We start from the raw sequence: 20,461 nt of genomic DNA on the forward strand, positions 1-20,461 counted from the left end.
TCTAGTCCCGTTAGAATTTTAAGTCTCTATGAGATTCCCCCCTCATTCATCTGAACTCCAGTGAAAACAATCTTAACCTAGTCAATCTCTCCTCATACATCAGTTCCGCCATCCGTGGAATCAGCCTGTATCCGGCATCAAATTAGTAAGTTTGCGGATGACACGAAGATTGGTTGAGTTGCTGATAGCGCCGGGGATTGTCAGAGGGTACAACAGAATATAGATAGATTGGAGACTTAGGCACAGAAATGGCAGATGGAGTTTAATCTGGACAAATGCAAGCTGATGCATTTTGGAGGATCAAATTTAGGTGTGAATTATACTGTAAATGGCAGAACCCTCAGGAACATTAACATACAGAGGGATCTGGGCGAGCAGGTCCTGTTTCCTAAAAGTGGCAACACAGGTGGCCAAGGTGATTAAGAAGGCATAAGGCACGCTTGCCTTCTTCAGCTGCGGCATTGAGTACAAGAGTTGGGAAATCATGTTGCAGCTACATAAAACCTTGGTTAGGCCGCATTTGGAGTATTGCATACAGTTCTGGTCACCACACCACCAGAGGACGTGGAAGCTTTGGAGCGGCTTTTCTTTGTTCTATATTCTGGTAAAATACCTTCAACTGTAAATATTGAATGTTATGCTTAGTGAAGACTAACTATTGAATAGATTTCAAATAGGATTATTTGTAGATTCCAAAGATGTTCAAAACCAGAAATGACAAGAAAAAAATACAACAATATGATCTGTATACACTGAGTTTAAGAGTGATGACAGGAGAGTTACTTGTAATTTTCAAAAATGAACTGGATTAACTGAATAGTTTTCAAAAAGCCAGTATAGGTGCAATGGGCAGAATAACCTCCTGATTTAGAGAGTGTTGGCAAGGAAGGTACAGATCACAAGCAGATCACATGAAGTAAAACCAATGAAGTAAAGAGCTTTTTTAACCACTTGGAATTGTTAGAACAAATGACAATATGTTCCAAATCACAGTGTAGTCCATGAGAAAAAAGTGGCACATTATTCAAGCTGCAAGTCCTCTTGTCCAAAAGAGTAAGCAAGGTTCAGCCCAATGGAGGACAGAAGACAGTTGCTTTCCTCTCTTCATTGTCTTGTTGTTGGGCTACATTGCTTGTGCAGTATATTTACTTGCTACTGCCCAGTCATCAGAAGGCAAATAAGTACTCCAAGTATAGCTTCCTATCTGCATTCAAGGATCTTTGAATGTAGATTACTGCCTTCCACAGTACAGAATTATAACTAGGCCTCAACTCTTCCTGATAAAAGCCAATTCAGAGCTCTATCTGCTGATGAAACCATTGCAAAGATAACGCCACAGACCCATCTTTATATTTCAAATCATATTGGAGATATTAATTAAAACTCAACAAACTGGGTATTGACATCAGCTTGAATAAGCAAATCAAGAGATGTGAAGAACCAAGTTCAGGCTGGACAAGAGACTGCAGCTTCTGCAAAGAGGAAATGTAGTCAGTCACTGATAAATAGGGAGGCAAGTGGCTGCTGATTATGACTCTAACTCCCCCACCTCTTCATCAGGACAACAATAATATTCAACAAAGCAGATCTGTCCATCTTCATTCCGGATCATGTATTGCAAGGAGAGAAATCCACGGTTATCTATGCGGAGCGAAACTTTACAGGAAAGAGCTAAGGCCTTAGTAGATGGCTTCAATAATGAAATTTTATACCTGATCAAAAGAAAATAAGATTATATTTTTTATAACACAAAATGGCAGACACTGTAGTAATATAATGCGGTCACTATGTTACCGATTGCATTGGGTCTGGTTACAATGGAATGCCTCAATCATATCGGAGTCTTTTGGATAATCACAGTGCGTGCTTCCAGCATTCCCAAAGGTAGATAACCTAAAACAGAAATGGTGCTTAGAGGCAATCATCAATATCAACAGAATGAATGAAAAAAAGGAACAAAAGATAAAACATTCTGACAAAGGAAGGCAGCTTTACCTTATTGATAAGGAAGAGATAATTAATTGGGAGACAGGATACAGAGGAGGGACTACTATTAGCTGTGTGACATGGGTCGTTCCTAGGAATCTGTACTGGAGCCTCAGCTTTTGTAATTAATTAAGCTGAAGGAACAGAGAATCATATCACCAAGTTTTCTGACAATATCAAAAGTTAGATAAAGGTGGACAGTGCAGGGGAGAGCAGAGTTGCAAAGGGACCTTGTGAAGGAGCAAAAAGCTTTTGGCAAGGGTACAATAAAACTATTTCAAAGCCTCATGGAATGTTGTTGTTTATCTGAAGTGGATGGAAATTGCACTAGTTTTACAAAGTTTAATAAAGCTCTTGTTTAACCCCATTTGGAGTACTGGGTCCAATTCAGAGCATCACACTAACAATACAGACAGTGCAGATTCACTAGAATGATACCAGAACTAAAGTACTACTAAAGGATACAGGATCCTATGGATAGAAACTGGTTATGGACTTGAGTTAGGTCATTTAGGGATGATGTTAGGAAGCATTGTTGACAAAAGGTAGTGGAAACCTGGAACTCTTCTTGCTGCTAGAAGTTTGAGCTTTCACTGCATCACAGGAGGCCATTCAACACATCATGTTTGTGCTGGCCCTCAAAGAGCAATTCATCTCATGTTACTCCCTGAAAATACATTTATTTCAGATGATACAGTTCTCCGTGAGCCTCAATAGACCCTGCGCCCACTGCATTCTCATGCAGTGCATTCTAGATTGCAAATTCTCAGTGAAATTTCTTTCACTCATGTTGCTTCTTTTTCCAATTATCTGAAATTTGCACCCTCCCGTTCTTGATTCTCTCCACCAATGGGAACAGTTTTTCCCCACCTTCTCTATTCAGACCAACACCTTTATCAAATCTACAATTTACGGAAATTCTCATCCTTGGAACCAATCTCATGACTCTTCTCTCCAATGACTTCACATCCTCCTAGAGTGTGGGGCCCAGAACTGGACAATGCTCCAGTCAAGGTCAAACCAGTGTTTTTTTAAAAAGAGAGGTTTTAACATAACACGCTTGGTTTTGTACTCTAGATTCTGCATGCTTTATCAACCACTAAACCGGTCCAGGATTTCTGCACATATTCATGCAGATCCCACTGCTCCTCCACTCCCTTTAGATTTGTACCTTTTACTTTATATTGTCTTTTGTTTTCCTACCAAAATCATTAGTATACAGTACAGAAAGAAAGAGGCCATTTGGCCCGTCTGCGCCAGCCAAAAAATGAGCCATCCAACTTCAACCCACTTTCCAGCATTTGCTCTGTAGCTCTGCAAATTGCACCACTTTAGGTGCATATCCAGACACCTGTTAAATAAATTGAAGGTTTCTGCTCTACCACCATTTCAGGCAGAGAGTTTGAGTGCCCTACTATTGTCTAGGTGAAAATAAAGTCCTCATTTCCCCTAAGCTTTCTACCAACCACTTAAGTTATTTCTCCAAGTCACTGATGTCTCTGCTAAAGTAAACAAGCCCTTCCCATCTACTCCATCCAGACGCTTCACAATTTCGTACATCTCAATCAGATCTCCCCTCAGCCCATCTAATCTTTCCTCAGAGCTGCACTTTTCAAGTCTTGGCAATATCCTCAAATCTTCTGTACTGCAATTATATCATCTGTGATGAGGTAACCAGAACTGCACACAGTACTCAAAATTGTGGCCCAACTAATGATTTATACCAAAAGCATAAGACCATAGGAATAGAATTCGGTTATTTAGCCCTACCAAGTCTGCTCCGTCATTCAATCATGGTGGAGCAGACTCTGGTACAAAAACTAAAATCACATTGGATTTGGGGTGCACTGGCTAGATGGATACAGAACTAGCTTGGTTACAGAAGACAGAGTAGCGGTGGAAGGGTGTTGTTCCACAATGGAAATCTGTAGCTAGTGGTGTTCCGCAGGGATCAGTGCTGGAACCACTGTTGCTTATAGTATATAAAAACGATCTGGAGGAAAATGTGAGGGGGTCTGATTAGTAAGCTTGCGGATGAAACAAAGATTGGTGGAGTTGCCGATAGTGCCAGTGATTGTCAGAGGATATAGATAGATTGGAGACCTGGGCACAGAAATGGCAGATGGAGTTTAATCTGGACAAATGCGAGGTGATGCATTTTGGAGGATCAAATTTAGGTGTGAATTACACTGTAAATGGCAGAAGCCTTAGGAACATTAACAAAAATAGGGATCTGGGCGTGCAGGTCCACAGTTACCTAAAAGTGGCAACACAGGTGGCCAAGGTGATTAAGGCGGCATATGGCATGCTTACCTTCATCAGTCGGGACATTGAGTACAAGAGTTGGGATATCATGTTGCAGCTATATAAAACCTTGGTTAGGCGACATTTGGAGTATTGCATGCAGTTCTAGTCACCACACTACCAGGACATGAAAGCTTTGGAGAGAGTGCAAACAAAGATCTCCAAGATGTTGCCTGGTCTCAAGGGTTATAGAGGTTTACAGCATGGAAACAGACCTTTCAGCCCAACCTGTCCACGCCACCCAGTTTTTAATCCATTAAGCTAGTCCCAATTGCCCGCGTTTGGCCATATCTCTCTCTACCAACCATGCCCATATAACTATCTAAACGCTTTTTAAAAGACAAAATTGTACCACCTCTACTACTACCTCTGGCAGCTCATTCCAGAAACTGAGTGAAAAAACTGTCGCTCCGGACCCTTTTGTATAAACAACTTTGACAAGACGCCCCAACACCTGTATTCAATGTTCTGACCAGTAAAACTCAGCATGCCGAATGCCTTCTTCATCACTCTGTCCACCTGTGACTCCACTTTCAATGAGCTATGAACATGTACCCCTAGATCTCTGTTCTATAACTGCCAAAAGCCCTACCATTAACTGAGTGAGTCCTGCCCTGGTTCGATCTACCAAAATTCATCACCTCGCATTTATCTAAATTAAACTCCATCTGCCTTTCATCAGCCCACTGGCCCTGTTCCGGTGCTGTACTTTCCTTTGTTCTTTGATATGCTTCTCAACCCCATTTTCCCACCTTTTCCCTGTAGGGTTTGATCCCCTTACCAAGAACCTATCTATCTTGGTTTCAAAGAGTCGTCCCTTTACTGAGGCTTTGCCCTCAGATTCTAGTCTCTCCTAATGGAAACATCTCCTCCACGTCCAATCCATCCAAGCCTTTCAGTATTCTCAAAGTTTCAATAAGATCCACCTCACCCTTCTAAACTCCATTGAGTACAGACCCAAAGTCCTCAAACATCAAGCCTTTCATTTCCAGGATCATTCTTATGAACCTTCTCTGGGCCCTCTCAAAGGCCAGCACATCCTTAGAACATAGAACAGTACAGCACAGAACAGGCCCTTCGGCCCACGATGTTGTGCCGAGCTTTATCTGAAACCAAGATCAAGCTATCCCACTCCCTATCATCCTGGTGTGCTCCATGTGCCTATCCAATAACCGCTTAAATGTTTCTAAAGTGTCTGACTCCACTATCACTGCAGGCAGTCCATTCCACACCCCAACCACTCTCTGCGTAAAGAACCTACCTCTGATATCCGTCCTGTATCTCCCACCACGAACCCTATAGTTATGCCCCCTTGTAATAGCTCCATCCACCCGAGGAAATAGTCTTTGAACGTTCACTCTATCTATCCCCTTCATCATTTTATACACCTCTATCAAGTCTCCCCTCAGCCTCCTCCGCTTCAGAGAGAACAGCCCTAGCTCCCTCAACCTTTCCTCATATGACCTACCCTCCAAACCAGGCAGCATCCTGGTAAATCTCCTCTGCACTCTTTCCAGCGCTTCCACATCCTTCTTATAGTGAGGTGACCAGAACTGCACGCAATATTCCAAATGTGGTCTCACCAAGGTCCTGTACAGTTGCAGCATAACCCCACGGCTCTTAAACTCCAACCCCCTGTTAATAAAAGCTAACACACTATAGGCCTTCTTCACAGCTCTATCCACTTGACTGGCAACCTTTAGAGATCTGTGGATATGGACCCCAAGATCTCTCTGTTCCTCCACAGTCTTCAGAACCCTACCTTTGACCCTGTAATCCACATTTAAATTAGTCCTACCAAAATGAATCACCTCACATTTATCAGGGTTAAACTCAATTTGCCATTTTTCAGCCCAGCTTTGCATCCTATCTATGTCTCTTTGCAGCCTACAACAGCCCTCCACCTCATCCACTACTCCACCAATCTTGGTGTCATCAGCAAATTTACTGATCCACCCTTCAGCCCCCTCCTCTAAGTCATTAATAAAAATCACAAAGAGCAGAGGACCAAGCACTGATCCCTGCGGCACACCGCTAGCAACCTGCCTCCAATCCGAAAATTTTCCATCGACCACCACCCTCTGTCTTCGGTCAGACAGCCAGTTACCTATCCAATCGGCCAACTTTCCCTCTATCCCACACCTCCTCACTTTCATCATAAGCCGACCATGGGGGACCTTATCAAACGCCTTACTAAAATCCATGTATATGACATCAACTGCCCTACCTTCATCAACACACTTAGCTACCTCCTCAAAAAATTCTATAAAATTTGTGAGGCACGACTTGCCCTTCACGAATCCGTGCTGACTATCTCGGATTAATCCGCATCTTTCTAAATGGTCGTAAATCCCATCCCTAAGGACCCTTTCCATCAATTTACCAACCACCGAAGTAAGACTAACTGGTCTATAATTACCAGGGTCATTTCTATTCCCTTTCTTAAACAGAGGAACAACATTCGCCATTCTCCAGTCCTCTGGCACCATCCCCGTGGACAGCGAGGACCCAAAGATCAACGCCAAAGGCTCTGCAATCTCATCCCTTGCCTCCCACAGAATCCTAGGATACATTTCGTCAGGCCCAGGGGACTTATCGACCTTCAGTTTATTCAAAACTGCCAAGACATCCTTCCTCAGATACAGGGCCAAAATTGCTCAATATTCCAAATGTGGTACTGCATGGTAGGTTGTTGCATAAGGTTAAATCTCACAGGATCTAGGGCGAGGCATCTAAATGGATACAAAATTGTATCTATTTAGACAGAAGCTTTGAGAGTGGAAAATCATGTCTCACAAATTTGATTGAGTTTTTTGAAGGGGTAACCAAGAAGGTAGATGAGGGCAGTGCAGTTAATGTTGTCTACATGGACTTTAGCAAGGCCTTTGACAAGGTACCGCATGGTAGGTTGTTGCATAAGGTTAAATCTCACGGGATCTAGGGTGAGGTATCTAAATGGATATAAAATTGACTTCTTGACAGAAGCCAGAGGGTGGTTGTGGAGAGTTGTTTTTCAAACTGGAGGCCTGTGACCAGCGGTGTGCCTCAGGGATCAGTGCTGGGTCCACTGTTATTTGTCATTTATATTAATGATTTGGATGAGAATATAGGAGGCATGGTTAGTAAGTTTGCAGATGACACTAAGATTGGTGGCATAGTGGACAGTGAAGAAAGTTATCTCCAATTGCAACGGGGTCTTGATCAATTGGGCCAGTGGGCTGACGAATGGCAGATGGAGTTTAATTTAGACAAATGCGAGGTGATGCATTTTGGCAGATTGAACCAGGGCAGGAATTACTCAGTTAATGGTAGGGCGTTGGGGAGAGTTACAGAACAAAGAGATCTATGGGTACATGTTCATAATTCCTTGAAAGTGGAGTCACAGGTGGTGATGAAGGCATTCGGCATGCTTGGTTTCACCGGTCAGAACATTGAATACAGGAGTTGGAACGTCTTGTTGAAGTTGTACAAGACATTAGAACATAGAACATAACAGCGCAGTACAGGCCCTTCGGCCCTCGATGTTGCACCGACCTGTGAAACCAATCTAAAGCCCATCTAATCTACACTATTCCAATATCATCCATATGTTTATCCAATGACCACTTAAATGCCCTTAATGTTGGCGAGTCCACTACTGTTGCAGGCGGGGCATTCCACGCCCTTACTACTCTCTGAGTAAAGAACCTACCTCTGACATCTGTCCTATATCTATCACCCCTCAATTTAAAGCTATGTCCCCTCATGCTAGCCATCATCATCCGAGGAAAAAGGCTCTCACTGCCCACCCTATCTAATCCTCTGATCATCTTATATGCCTCTATTAAATCACCTCTTAACCTTCTTCTCTCTAATGAAAACAGCCTCAAGTCCCTCAGCCTTTCCTCATAAGACCTTCCCACCATACCTGGCAGCATCCTGGCAAATCTCCTCTGCACCCTTTCCAATGCTTCCACATCCTTCCTATAATGCGGCGACCAGAACTGTACACAATACAATATGAGGTATCTAAATGGATACAAAATTGGTTTCTTGACAGAAACCAGAGGGTGGTTGTAGAGAATTGTTTTTCAAACTGGAGGCCAGTGACCAGCGGTGTGCCTCAAGGATCAGTGCTGGGCCCACTGTTATTTGTCATTTATATTAATGATTTGGATGAGAATATAGGAGGCATGGTTAGTAAGTTTGCAGATAATACCAAGATTGGCGGCATAGTGGACAGTGAAGAAAGTTATCTCCAATTGCAACGGGATCTTGATCAACTGGGACTGACGAATGGCAGATGGAGTTAAATTTAGACTAATGCGAGGTGATGCATTTTGGTAGATTGAACCAGGGCAGGACTTATTCAGTTAATGGTAGGGCGTTGGGGAGAGTTACAGAACAAAGAGATCTAGAAGTACATGTTCATAGCTCCTTGAAAGTGGAGTCACGGGTGGACAGAGTGGTGAAGAAGGCATTCGGCATGCTTGATTTCATCGGTCAGAACATTGAATACAGGAGTTGGGACATCTTGTTGAAGTTGTACAAGACATTGGGTAAGGCCACACTTGGAATACTGTGTGCAATTCTGGTCACCCTATTATAGAAAGGATATTATTAAACTAGAAAGAGTGCAGAAAAGATTTACTGGGATGCTACCGGGACTTGATGGATTGAGTTATAAGGAGAGGCTGGATAGACTGGGACTTTTTTCTCTGGAGCGTAGGAGGCTGAGGGGTGATCTTATAGAAGTATATAAAATAATGAGGGGCATAGACAAGGTAGATAGTCAATATCTTTTCCCAAAGGTAGGGGAGTCTAAAACTGGAGGGCATAGGTTTAAGGTGAGAGGGGAGAGATACAAAAGTGTCCAGAGGGGCAATTTTTTCACACAGAGGGTGGTGAGTGTCTGGAACAAGCTGCCAGAGGTAGTAGTCGAGGCAGGTACAATTTTATCTTTTAAAAAGCATTTAGATAGTTACATGGGTATAGAGGGATATGGGCCAAATGCGGGCAATTGGGATTAGCTTAAAAAAGGCGGCATGGACAAGTTGGACCGAAGGACCTGTTTCCATGCTGTAAACCTCATAGAAATCATAGAAACCCTACAGTACAGAAAGAGGCTGCACCGACCACAATCCCACCCAGGCCCTACCCCAATATCCCTACATATTTTACCCACTAATCCCTCTAACCTATGCACATCTCAGGACACTAAGGGGCAATTTTAGCATGGCCAATCAACCTAACCCGCACATCTTTGGACTGTGGGAGAAAACCGGAGCATCCGGAGGAAACCCACGCAGACACGAGGAGAATGTGCAAACTCCACACAGACAGTGACCCAAGCTGGGAATCGAACCCAGGTCCCTGGAGCTGTGAAGCAGCAGTGCTAATCACTGTGCTAGAGGTGTCCTTCTTTTGTATTCTAACCCTCAAAATGAATGCTAACTTTGCATTTGCCTTCCTAACTACCAACTCAACCTGCAAGTTAAGAGAATCTTGAACTAGGACTCCCAAGTCCCTGTGCACTCCAGATTTCTGAATTCTCCCCCACATTTAGAAAATTGTCGACACCTTTATTCTTCCCAAAGTGCATGACCCATGTTGTATTCCATTCGCCACTTCTTTGCCCATTCTCTTCATCTGTCCAAGTCCTGCAGTCTCTCTGCCTCCTCACTTCTCCCCATCCCTCCACCTTTCTTTGTATCATCTGCAAACTTAGCCACAATTCCCTCAGCTCCTTCATCTAGATCATTGATGCATAAAGTCAAAAGTTGTGGTTCCAACACTGACCCCTGCAGAACTCCACTAGTCACTGGCTAACGTCCTGAATAGCACCCCTTTATCCTTACGTTTTGCCTCCTGTCAGTCAGCCAAGTCCCAACTCTGTTCAGGTGCAATCCATCTGGCCTATATTGGTCCCAACTCCCCAGAGCAAATCCCTCCTGACCATCTTTTCAGCCACACTTATCTAATCCTCCTATTCCTGTACTCACTTACACATGACACTGCGAGTATTACTTTTGAGGTCCTGCGTATTAATTTTCTGCCTAGCTCTGTAAATTCTTTCACTTTGTCATTGGTGCCAATGTGCACAACTGTTGGCTGTTTACCCTCTCCCCTCAGTGTTCTACAACTGCTCTGACATCCTCGACCTGGCACCAGGGAAGCAACACCATCCTGGAATCACATTTGCAGCTCCAGACACACGCATCTGCTCCCCTAACATCCATCACTATGGCTCTTCTAGGTACTCCCCCTGTGCAGCTGAGCCACCTTGCTCCTACAGATTTGGCTCTGATGGCTCCCCAGATGAAGTATTATTCAGTTTAGAACTGAATACAAGTTGGAGAAACATAGAAAAACTACAGCACAATACAGGCCCTTCAGCCCACAAAGTTGTGCCGAACATGTCCCTACCTTAGCGATTACTAGGCTTACCTATAACCCTCTATCTTACTAAGTTCCATGTACTTATCTAAAAGTCTCTTAAAAGACCCTATCGAATCCGCCTCCATCACCGTTACTGGCAGCCCATTCCACGCACCCACCATCCTCAGAGTGAAAAACTTACCCCTGACATCTCCTCTGTACCTACGCCCCAGCACCTTAAACCTGTGTCCTCTTGTGGCAATCATTTCAGCCCTGGGAAAAAGCCTCTGACTATCCACTCGATCATCAACATCTTATACACCTCTATCAGGTCACCCCTCATCCTTCGTCTCTCCAAGGAGAAAAGGCTGAGCTCACTCAACCTATCCTCATAAGGCATGCTCCCCAACCCCGGCAACATACTTGTAAATCTCCCCTGCACCCTTTCTATGCCTTCCACATCCTTCCTGTAATGAGGCGACCAGAACTGAGCACAGTACTCCAAGTGGGGTCTGACCAGGGTCCTATATAGCTGCAACATTATCTCACGACTCCGAAACTCAATTCCTCGATTGATGAAGGCCAGTACACCATACATAGAACATAGAACATAGAACATTACAGCGCAGAACAGGCCCTTCGGCCCACGATGTTGCACCGACCAGTTAAAAAAAAAACTGTGACCCTCCAACCTAAACCAATTTCTTTTCGTCCATGAACCTATCTACGGATCTCTTAAACGCCCCCAAACTAGGCGCATTTACTACTGATGCTGGCAGGGCATTCCAATCCCTCACCACCCTCTGGGTAAAGAACCTACCCCTGACATCGGTTCTATAACTACCCCCCCTCAATTTAAAGCCATGCCCCCTCGTGCTGGATTTCTCCATCAGAGGAAAAAGGCTATCACTATCCACCCTATCTAAACCTCTAATCATCTTATATGTTTCAATAAGATCCCCTCTTAGCCGCCGCCTTTCCAGCGAAAACAATCCCAAATCCCTCAGCCTCTCCTCATAGGATCTCCCCTCCATACCAGGCAACATCCTGGTAAACCTCCTCTGCACCCTCTCCAAAGCCTCCACATCCTTCCTGTAATGTGGGGACCAGAACTGCACACAGTACTCCAAGTGCGGCCGCACCAGAGTTGTGTACAGTTGCAACATAACGCTACGACTCCTAAATTCAACATCTTATACACCTCTATCAGGTCACCCCTCATCCTTCGTCTCTCCAAGGAGAAAAGGCTGAGCTCACTCAACCTATCCTCATAAGGCATGCTCCCCAACTCCGGCAACATACTTGTAAATCTCCCCTGCACCCTTTCTATGCCTTCCACATCCTTCCTGTAATGAGGCGACCAGAACTGAGCACAGTACTCCAAGTGGGGAGAACAGAACTCCTTCTGTTCTTGACATACACCTTCTTAACCACAGCCTCAACCTGCACAGCTGCTTTGAGCGTCCTATGAACTCGGACTCCAAGATCCTTCTGATCTTCCACACTGCCAAGAGTCCTACCATTATTATATTCCGCCATCCTATTTGACCTGCCAAAATGAACCACCTCAAAGTTATCTGGGTTGAACTCCATCTGCCACTTCTCCGCCTAGTCTTGCATCCTATCAATGTCTCGCTGCACCTTCTGACATCCCTCCACACTATCCACAACACCTCCAACCTTTGTGTCATCAGCAAACTTACCAACCCATCCCTCCACTTCCTCATCCAGGTCATTTATAAAAATCACAGAGTAAGGGTCCCAGAACAGATCCCTGGGGCACTCCATTGGTGACCAACCTCCACACAGAATATGACCCATCTATAACAACTCTTTGCCTTCTGTGGACAAGCCAGTTCTGGATCCACAAAGAGCAGGTTGTATTCTGGGAACTCGTACTACGTACCTGGCAGTCACCTATACCTTTTCTTCCTGCATACTAATCTATGGAGAGACCACATCTATAAAATGTGCTCTCCCTCATTAGATGCATCACATTTGACACCCCTTCTCATGTACCATAACTCAGAGTTCAAGCTGGTGATTACAGTTCTTGCACAAAAGATTATCTAGGACACAAGAAGCATCCTTGAGTTTACAAATTGCAGTCTCAATTTGGAGCAGCCCTGCCATTCCTTTATTGGTTAGCTTTGCAACGTCTATTTATCAATTAGAAACACACCTTACTAAAATTGAAATAGTGAATTAGGTAATAAGTTGCACCGCTAAAGAAACGTAATAGAAACTTGCACATTCCTAGCTTAGAGACAAGGAAAGAGAGGCGTATGTTAGGTCCAGGCAGCTAAAAACGGAGGGAGCTCTGGAGGAGTTCAAAGAAAGTAGGAAAGAACTCAAACGGGGAATTAGAAGAGCAAAAAGGGGTCACGAAATGTTCTTGGCAGACAGGATTAAGGAGAATCCCAAGGCATTTTATTCATACATTAGGAACAAAAGGGTTGTCAGGGAAAAAAATCGGACCTCTCAGGGACAAAAGTGGGGAATTGTGCTTGGAGCCCAAAGAAGATGGGGAGATCCTAAATGAATACTTTGCGTCGGTATTCACAAAGGAGAGGGATGTGTTGACTGGGAGTGTCTCGGAGGGGAGTGTTGAACCATTGGAGAAAAGCTCCATTACAAAGGAGTAAGTGTTAGGTTTGTTAGAGAATATAAAGACTGACAAATCCCCAGGGCCTGATGGAATCTATCCAAGGCTGCTCAGACCCAGGGAAATCGCTGGGCCTCTGACGCAAATCTTTGTCTCGTCACTGGACACAGGTGAGGTCCCAGAGGATTGGAGAATAGCTAATGTGGTCCCGTTATTTAAGAAGGGTAGGAAGGATAACCCGGGTAATTATAGGCCGGTGAGCTTGACGTCCGTGGTGGGGAAGTTGTTGGAGAAGATTCTTAGAGATAGGATGTATGCGCATTTAGAAAGGAATAAACTCATTAACGATAGTCAGCATGGTTTTATGAGAGGGAGATCATGCCTCACTAACCTGGTGGAGTTTTTTGAAGAAGTGACCAGAATGGTTGACGAGGGAAGGGCCGTGGATGTCATCTATATGGACTTTAGTAAAGCATTTGACAAAGTCCCTCATGGTAGGCTGGTGAAAAAGGTTGGATCTCATGGGATAAAGGGGGAGGTGGCTAGATGGGTGGAGAACTGGCTTGGTCACAGAAGACAGAGGGTGGTAGTGGAAGGGTCTTTTTCCGGCTGGAGGCCTGTGACTAGTGGTGTTCCACAGGGCTCTGTATTGGGACCTCTGCTGTTTGTGATTTATATAAATGATCTGGAAGAAGGTGTAACTGGGGTGACCAGTAAGTTTGCGGACGACACAAAATTGGCAGGACTTGCAGATAGTGAGGAGCATTGTCAGAAGTTACAGAAGGATATAGATAGGCTGGAAATTTGGGCAAAGAAATGGCAGATGGAGTTCAATCCTGATAAAATGCGAAGTGATGCATTTTGGTAGAAATAATGTAGGGAGGAGCTATACGATAAATGGCAGAACCATAAAGGGTGTAGATACGCAGAGGGACCTGGGTGTGCAAGTCCACAGATCCTTGAAGGTGACGTCACAGGTGGAGAAGGTGGTGAAGAAGGCATATGGCATGCTTGCCTTTATACGACGGGGCATAGAGTATAAAAGTTGGGGTCTGATGTTGCAGATGTATAGAACGTTGGTTTGGCCCCATTTGGAATACTGCGTCCAGTTCTGGTCGCCACACTACCAGAAGGACGTGGAGGCTTTGGAGAGAGTACAGAGGAGGTTTACCAGGATGTTGCCTGGTATGGAGGGGCTTAGTTATGAGGAGAGATTGGGTAAACTGGGGTTGTTCTCCCTGGAAAGACGGAGGATGGGGGGGGACTTAATAGAGGTGTATAAAATTAAGAAAGGCATAGATAGGGTGAACGGTGGGAAGCTTTTCCCCAGGTCGGTGGTGACGTTCACGAGGGGTCATAGGTTCAAGGTGAAGGGGGGCGGGGGGGGAGGTTTAACACAGATATCAGAAGGACATATTTTACACAGAGGGTGGTGGGGTCCTGGAATGCGCTGCCAGGCAAAGTGGTGGAGGCGGACACACTGGAAACGTTTAAGACTTATCTAGACAGCCATATGAATGGACTGGGAATGGAGGGATACAAAAGAATGGTCTAGTTTGGACCAGGGAGCGGCGCGGGCTTGGAGGGCCGAAGGGCCTGTTCCTGTGCTGTATTGTTCTTTGTTCTTTGAAAGAAAACTCTCTGATGACTGGAGACTGATACAGTAATATACAGTAAATGGCAGAACCCTTCAGAGTATTGATAGACAGAGGGATCTGGGTGTACAGGCACACGGGTCACTGAAAGTGGCAATGCAGGTGGAGAAAGTAGTCAAGAAGGCATATGGCATGCTTGCCTTCATCGGCCGGGGTATTGAGTTTAAAAACTGACAAGTCATGTTGCAGCTTTATAGAACCTTAGTTAGGCCGCACTTGGAATACAGAAGGATGTGGAGACTTTGGAGAGGGTACAGAAAAGATTTACCAGGATGTTGCCTGGTATGGAGGGTATTAGCTATGAGGAGACGTTGGAGAAAGTTGGTTTGTTCTCACTGGAGCGACGAAGATTGAGGGGAGACCTGATAGAAGTCTACAAGATTGTGAGAGGCATGGACAGAGTGGATAGTCTGAAGCTTTTTCTTAGGGTGGAAGAGTCAATTACTAGGGGGCATAGAAACATAGAAAAACTACAGCACAAAACAGGCCCTTCGGCCCCACAAGTTGTGCCGAATATATCCTACCGTCTAGGCCTACCTATAACCCTCCATCCTATTAAGTCCCATGTACTCATCCAGGAGGCTCTTAAAAGACCCTATTGAGTTTGCCTCCACCACCACTGACGGCAGCCGATTCCACTCACCCACCACCCTCTGTGTGAAAAACTTCCCCCTAACATTTCCCCTCTACCTACCCCCCAGCACCTTAAACCTGTGTCCTCTCGTAGCAGCCATTTCCACCCTGGGAAAAAGCCTCTGAGAGTCCACTCAATCTATGCCTCTCAACATCTTATATACCTCTATTAGGTCTCTTCTCATCTCACATCTCTCCAAGGAGATAAGACCCAGCTCCCTCAGCCTATCCTCATAAGGCATGCCACTCAATCCAGGCAACATCCTTGTAAATCTCCTCTGCACCCTTTCAATCTTTTCCACATCCTTCCTGTAATGAGGCAACCAGAACTGAGCACAGTACTCCAAGTGGGGTCTGACGAGGGTTTTATGTAGCTGCATCATTATCCCCGGACTCCTAAACTCAATCCCTCGATTGATAAAGGCCAGCACACCATACGCCTTCTTAACCACCTCCTCCACCTGCGGGGCCGATTTTAGAGTCCTATGGACCCGGACCCCAAGGTCCTTCTGATCCTCGACAGTACTAAGAGTCTTTCCCTTTATATTGTACTCCTTCATCCCATTTGACCTGCCAAAATGGATCACTACGCATTTATCTGGGTTGAAGTCCATCTGCCACTCCTCCGCCCAGTCTTGCATCCTATCTATGTCCCTCTGTAACTTCTGACATCCCTCCAGACTATCCACAACCCCACCAACCTTCGTGTCGTCGGCAAACTTACCAACCCATCCCTCCACTTCCTCATCCAGGTCATTTATGAAAATGGCAAACAGCAAGGGTCCCAGAACAGATCCCTGGGGCACACCACTGGTGACCAACCTCCATTTAGAAAAAGACCCATCTATACACACACTCTGCCTCCTTTGGGCAAGCCAGTTCTCGATCCACAGGGCAGCAAGCAGCCCCTTGGATCCCATGCCCTCTCACTTTTTCTAGAAGCCTTGCATGAGGGGCCTTATCGAACGCCTTGCTAAAATCCATATAAACCACATCTACCGCTTTCCCTTTGTCAATGTGTTTAGTCACATTTTCGAAGAACTCCACCAGGCTCGTAAGGCACGATCTGCCTTTGACAAAGCCATGCTGAGTATTCTTGAGCATATTAAACCTCACTAAATGCTCATAAATCTTGTCCCTCAGGATCTTCTCCATCAGCTTACCAACCACTGAGATTAGACTCACCGGTCGGTAATTTCCTGGGCTATCCCTATTCCCCTTCTTGAAAATAGGAACCACATCTGCAATCCTCCAATCCTCCGGCACCTCTCCCGTCTCTATCGACGACGCAAAGATCATCGTCAGACGCTCTGCACTCTCTTCCCTCGCCTCCCACAGTAACCTGGGGTACGTCCCATCCGGACCCGGCGACTTATCTATCTTGATGCCATTCAAAGATTCCTGCACAACCTCTTTCTTAAAGTCCACATACTCAATCTTTTCAGTCCACCGCAAGCCCGCAGTACATCCACCCAGGTCCTTCTCCTCTGTGAAAACCGAGGCAAAATACTCATTAAGTACCTCTGCCATTTCTACTGGTTCCGCCTTCACCTTTTATAGGCCCTAGGTTTAAGGTGCGAGGGGCAAGGTTTAAAGGAGATGTACGAGGCAGATTTTTTACACAGAGTGGGTGCCTGGAACTCGTTGCCAGAGGTGGTACTGGAAGCGAATACGGTAGTGACTTTTAAGGGGCATCTTGACAAGTACACGAATAGGATGGGAATAGAGGGATATGGTCCCCAAAAGGGTAGGGGGTTTTAGTTCAGTCGGGCAGCATGGTCGGTGCAGGCTTGGAGGGCCGAAGGGCCTGTGCTGTAATTTTCTTTGTTCTTTGATTAAAAGGAGATTTACCAGGATGCTGCCTGGTTTGGAGGGTAGGTCTTATGAGGAAAGGTTGAGGGAGCTAGGGCTGTTCTCTCTGGAGCAGAGGAGGCTGAGGGGAGACTTAATAGAGGTTTATAAAATGATGAAGGGGATAGATCGAGTGAACGTTCAAAGACTATTTCCTCGGGTGGATGGAGCTATTACAAGGGGGCATAACTATAGGGTTCGTGGTGGGAGATACAGGACGGATATCAGAGGTAGGTTCTTTACGCAGAGAGTGGTTGGGGTGTGGAATGGACTGCCTGCAGTGATAGTGGAGTCAGACACTTTAGAAACATTTAAGCGGTTATTGGATAGGCACATGGAGCACACCAGGATGATAGGGAGTGGGATAGCTTGATCTTGGTTTCAGATAAAGCTCGGCACAACATCGTGGGCCGAAGGGCCTGTTCTGTGCTGTACTGTTCTATTTTAAATCTTTCAAAAAGTGTTTAAACTACCTCTTTCACCATGACCTAGGCAGCTTCGTCTTCCTTGGTAAAACTTGATGTTTTGCCTTCTAATTTTTGATTTCAATTTATCTAGGCCAGGTCATTCTTACCCCATTTATGTTGCCTTTCTCCCAGGTAATTATTCAAAATTGAGATTTGTAGGTTTCTTTTAAACTGGATATTAAAGGATATAGAACTACGATGTCGATAAATAGAAAGAACAGAATCCCTACAGTGCAGAAGGAGGCCATTCAGCCCATCGAGTTTACTCCATCAACAATTCCACCCAAGCCCTATCCCCACATATTTACCCCACTAATCCCCCTGACACTAAGGGGTAATTTAGCCAATCAACCTACCCTGCATATCTTGGGATTGCATCGGCCATGGTCAGATTAAAATGGCAAATATCAAATTCAAGGGGCTGCATGGCCTTCCCTGAAACTCTCCAGAATGTCAGAAAGTTGAAGAAGTGTTTAGACCAGATTGCAATGTTCCTTTCTGGTTCTATATTAAGGCCTGAGAGTTCGAAGCTGCTCCGTACCTGAAATAGGGCTTTTCGGGAGACATTGTGATCTGCAGCACCTCACTGCTCATATCAAGCTCAGCAAAGGCCTCCCGCAGGCTCTCCGACTGGAGAATGATTTTATTCAGAACATTTGTGCTACAAAAGTCAAAGTCAAGTGTTTCCTCTGGTTCTTGAGTCAGAATTTTACAGACAGTTACCACACCACTCTCCTCCAGGAATAATGTCAATGGATGACCATATCCACGGTAACACATTCTCAGGGCTGTTGTCACTCCTACAGAGGAGAGAAGCAAAAAGTGACTGACGACACCATTTTGATGCTCTAAGTTTTTAAAAGTGTCTGTATTTTAATATGTTCAAGTGCAAAATTGTCAAAATACATTTACCTGGCACGGAACTCGCACTAAATATTGAGAGACAGTCCAAGAGAACTGTTAAGTTTATTACAAACATCACAGAGTCCTCCTCAATACGGAACTCCTGAAAAATACATGCCTGGAAACAATAAACATTAAGTCAATCACCTAAGTGTAACAAAACCACAGCACATTGGAGGTGGTGGTGAATGAGTCATCTCCATTCCTAAACAACCCAACTCGAGCCCTCAACCTCTCCCAGCATCTTCCAAGCTGACATCCCTCCACCCACAACCCTTAAGTCTACACCCTTCAGCAGGCCTACCTGCTCCCTCTTCAGTAAGGGGAGCACAAGGAGACAAGTGTCTACACCAGAGTGAGACAGAGACCAAATGGGTAATGAATTAAGGTCACAGGGGAAAGGTGGGTAGACACAGGTATTATTCTAATTAAGAGTAAATTAAACATCACCCGTTTTGTCATTGTAACTTACATTATTGCAGCTGTAGAATGTGGGAATTTTTGGACACTTAGCCAATCCATCAAACATCTGCAGGAAGTGTAAGGTGGAGAAATTTCAGATCTGGATTATTTTTATAGAAGTCAAACTGCAGACATGCACAACATTAGAGAAAGGGAGAAATACACTTTGCTCCATACCACCAGGCCTCTTATTTTTGGTCAGAGAGAGCCAGGAGGACATGAGTGAGGCAGGTAGTGGGGGACTGTCAAATAGATTTGAGGTGCTGACAATCTGTGCGGACAAAGATGAGGTTTGCAAGGTGGATGAGCAGACAGGCCATAGCATCAAATGGTATACATGATATGGAGTTGTCGGCATTGGACTGGGGTGGGCACAGTAAGTAGTCTCACAACACCAGGTTAAAGTCCAACCACTCACCTGATGAAGGGGCAACGCTCCGAAAGCTCGTGCTACCAAATAAACTTGTTGGACTTCAACCTGGTGCTGTGAGACTTGTTACTGTATCAATGGTATAGGAAGCCATTCAAATGGCATGGGGGAAGCAAATAGAAATGTAGTGATAGTATGGAAAAAAACAACAGTAAGGCACTGGACTCTGCAAAGTGTTGCGAAGTTAGTGTTTGTAAAATTATAAAAAAAAGCTAAGAGTTGCAAAATTGTCTGTTTAAAAGGTGCTTTTTTTCTCTACTGAAGAGATGAAGGTGTGCAGTACATAGACAGCATGGTGTGAAACATTGTGTCACTAGGCTAGGCAGTAATTGCTGCCAAGACGAGGTTTTTGAATTTTAACCAATCAATTTTAACCAATCAATTTGAAATAGGCATTTGAATAGCAGCAGCCTATTAAATTTGAATTTGATGTTTTGATAACCTGTAAACCAATCCTATTGTGGGGGTTTTGGTATGTCATCAGGGGTACAAAACCAGTTCCCAGCTCCAGAAAACTACCAGAAGACCACCAGCCTGCAACTGCCGCAGATCACAGCTAGAGACACAGCCAACACTGTCTCTGCCAATGTAACAGCCATATTTACGTATTAAGAGAAACACTAACCCACCCCTCTCCTCGCCTCCCTCCCCTCCCCCTCCCCTCCCCCGCCCCCCTTCTCCTCCCCTCCCCCGTCCCCCCCCTCCTCCCATCCCCCGTCTCCCCCCTCCTCCCATCCCAACCCCCCAGTCTCCTCCCCTCTCCTCCCCTCCCCCGTCTCCCTCCCGTCTACCCCCCTCTCTCCTCTGT

General features: G+C 45.1%; 1 protein-coding gene across 1 annotated transcript; it reads right to left on the bottom strand.

Moving 5' to 3' along the window:
* Positions 1-926: 926 nt before the first annotated feature.
* rad1 (RAD1 homolog (S. pombe)) lies at positions 927-19,324 on the bottom strand. The gene is made up of 5 exons (XM_078207154.1): positions 19,234-19,324; positions 18,771-18,879; positions 18,400-18,658; positions 1,795-1,893; positions 927-1,712 (listed from the first exon to the last, which is right to left on the bottom strand). The coding sequence occupies exons 1-5, from the start codon at positions 19,288-19,290 to the stop codon at positions 1,529-1,531; spliced, it is 708 nt and encodes a 235-aa protein (XP_078063280.1). The 5' UTR covers positions 19,291-19,324; the 3' UTR covers positions 927-1,528.
* Between the last annotated feature and the right edge of the window lie 1,137 nt (positions 19,325-20,461).

Source organism: Mustelus asterias, unplaced genomic scaffold (genome assembly GCF_964213995.1).
Source record: "Mustelus asterias unplaced genomic scaffold, sMusAst1.hap1.1 HAP1_SCAFFOLD_2094, whole genome shotgun sequence".
NCBI lineage: Eukaryota > Metazoa > Chordata > Chondrichthyes > Carcharhiniformes > Triakidae > Mustelus > Mustelus asterias.

Coding starts and splice junctions, on each gene's coding strand:
- rad1 (XM_078207154.1), bottom strand. CDS start 19,290: ATGTTTGATGGATTGGCTAAGTGTCCAAAAATTCCCACATTCTACAGC. Junction 18,659..18,770: donor TAGTGCGAGTTCCGTGCCAG/GTAAATGTATTT, acceptor TCTCCTCTGTAG/GAGTGACAACAGCCCTGAGA. Junction 1,713..1,794: donor AACCAGACCCAATGCAATCG/GTAACATAGTGA, acceptor TCTTTTGATCAG/GTATAAAATTTCATTATTGA.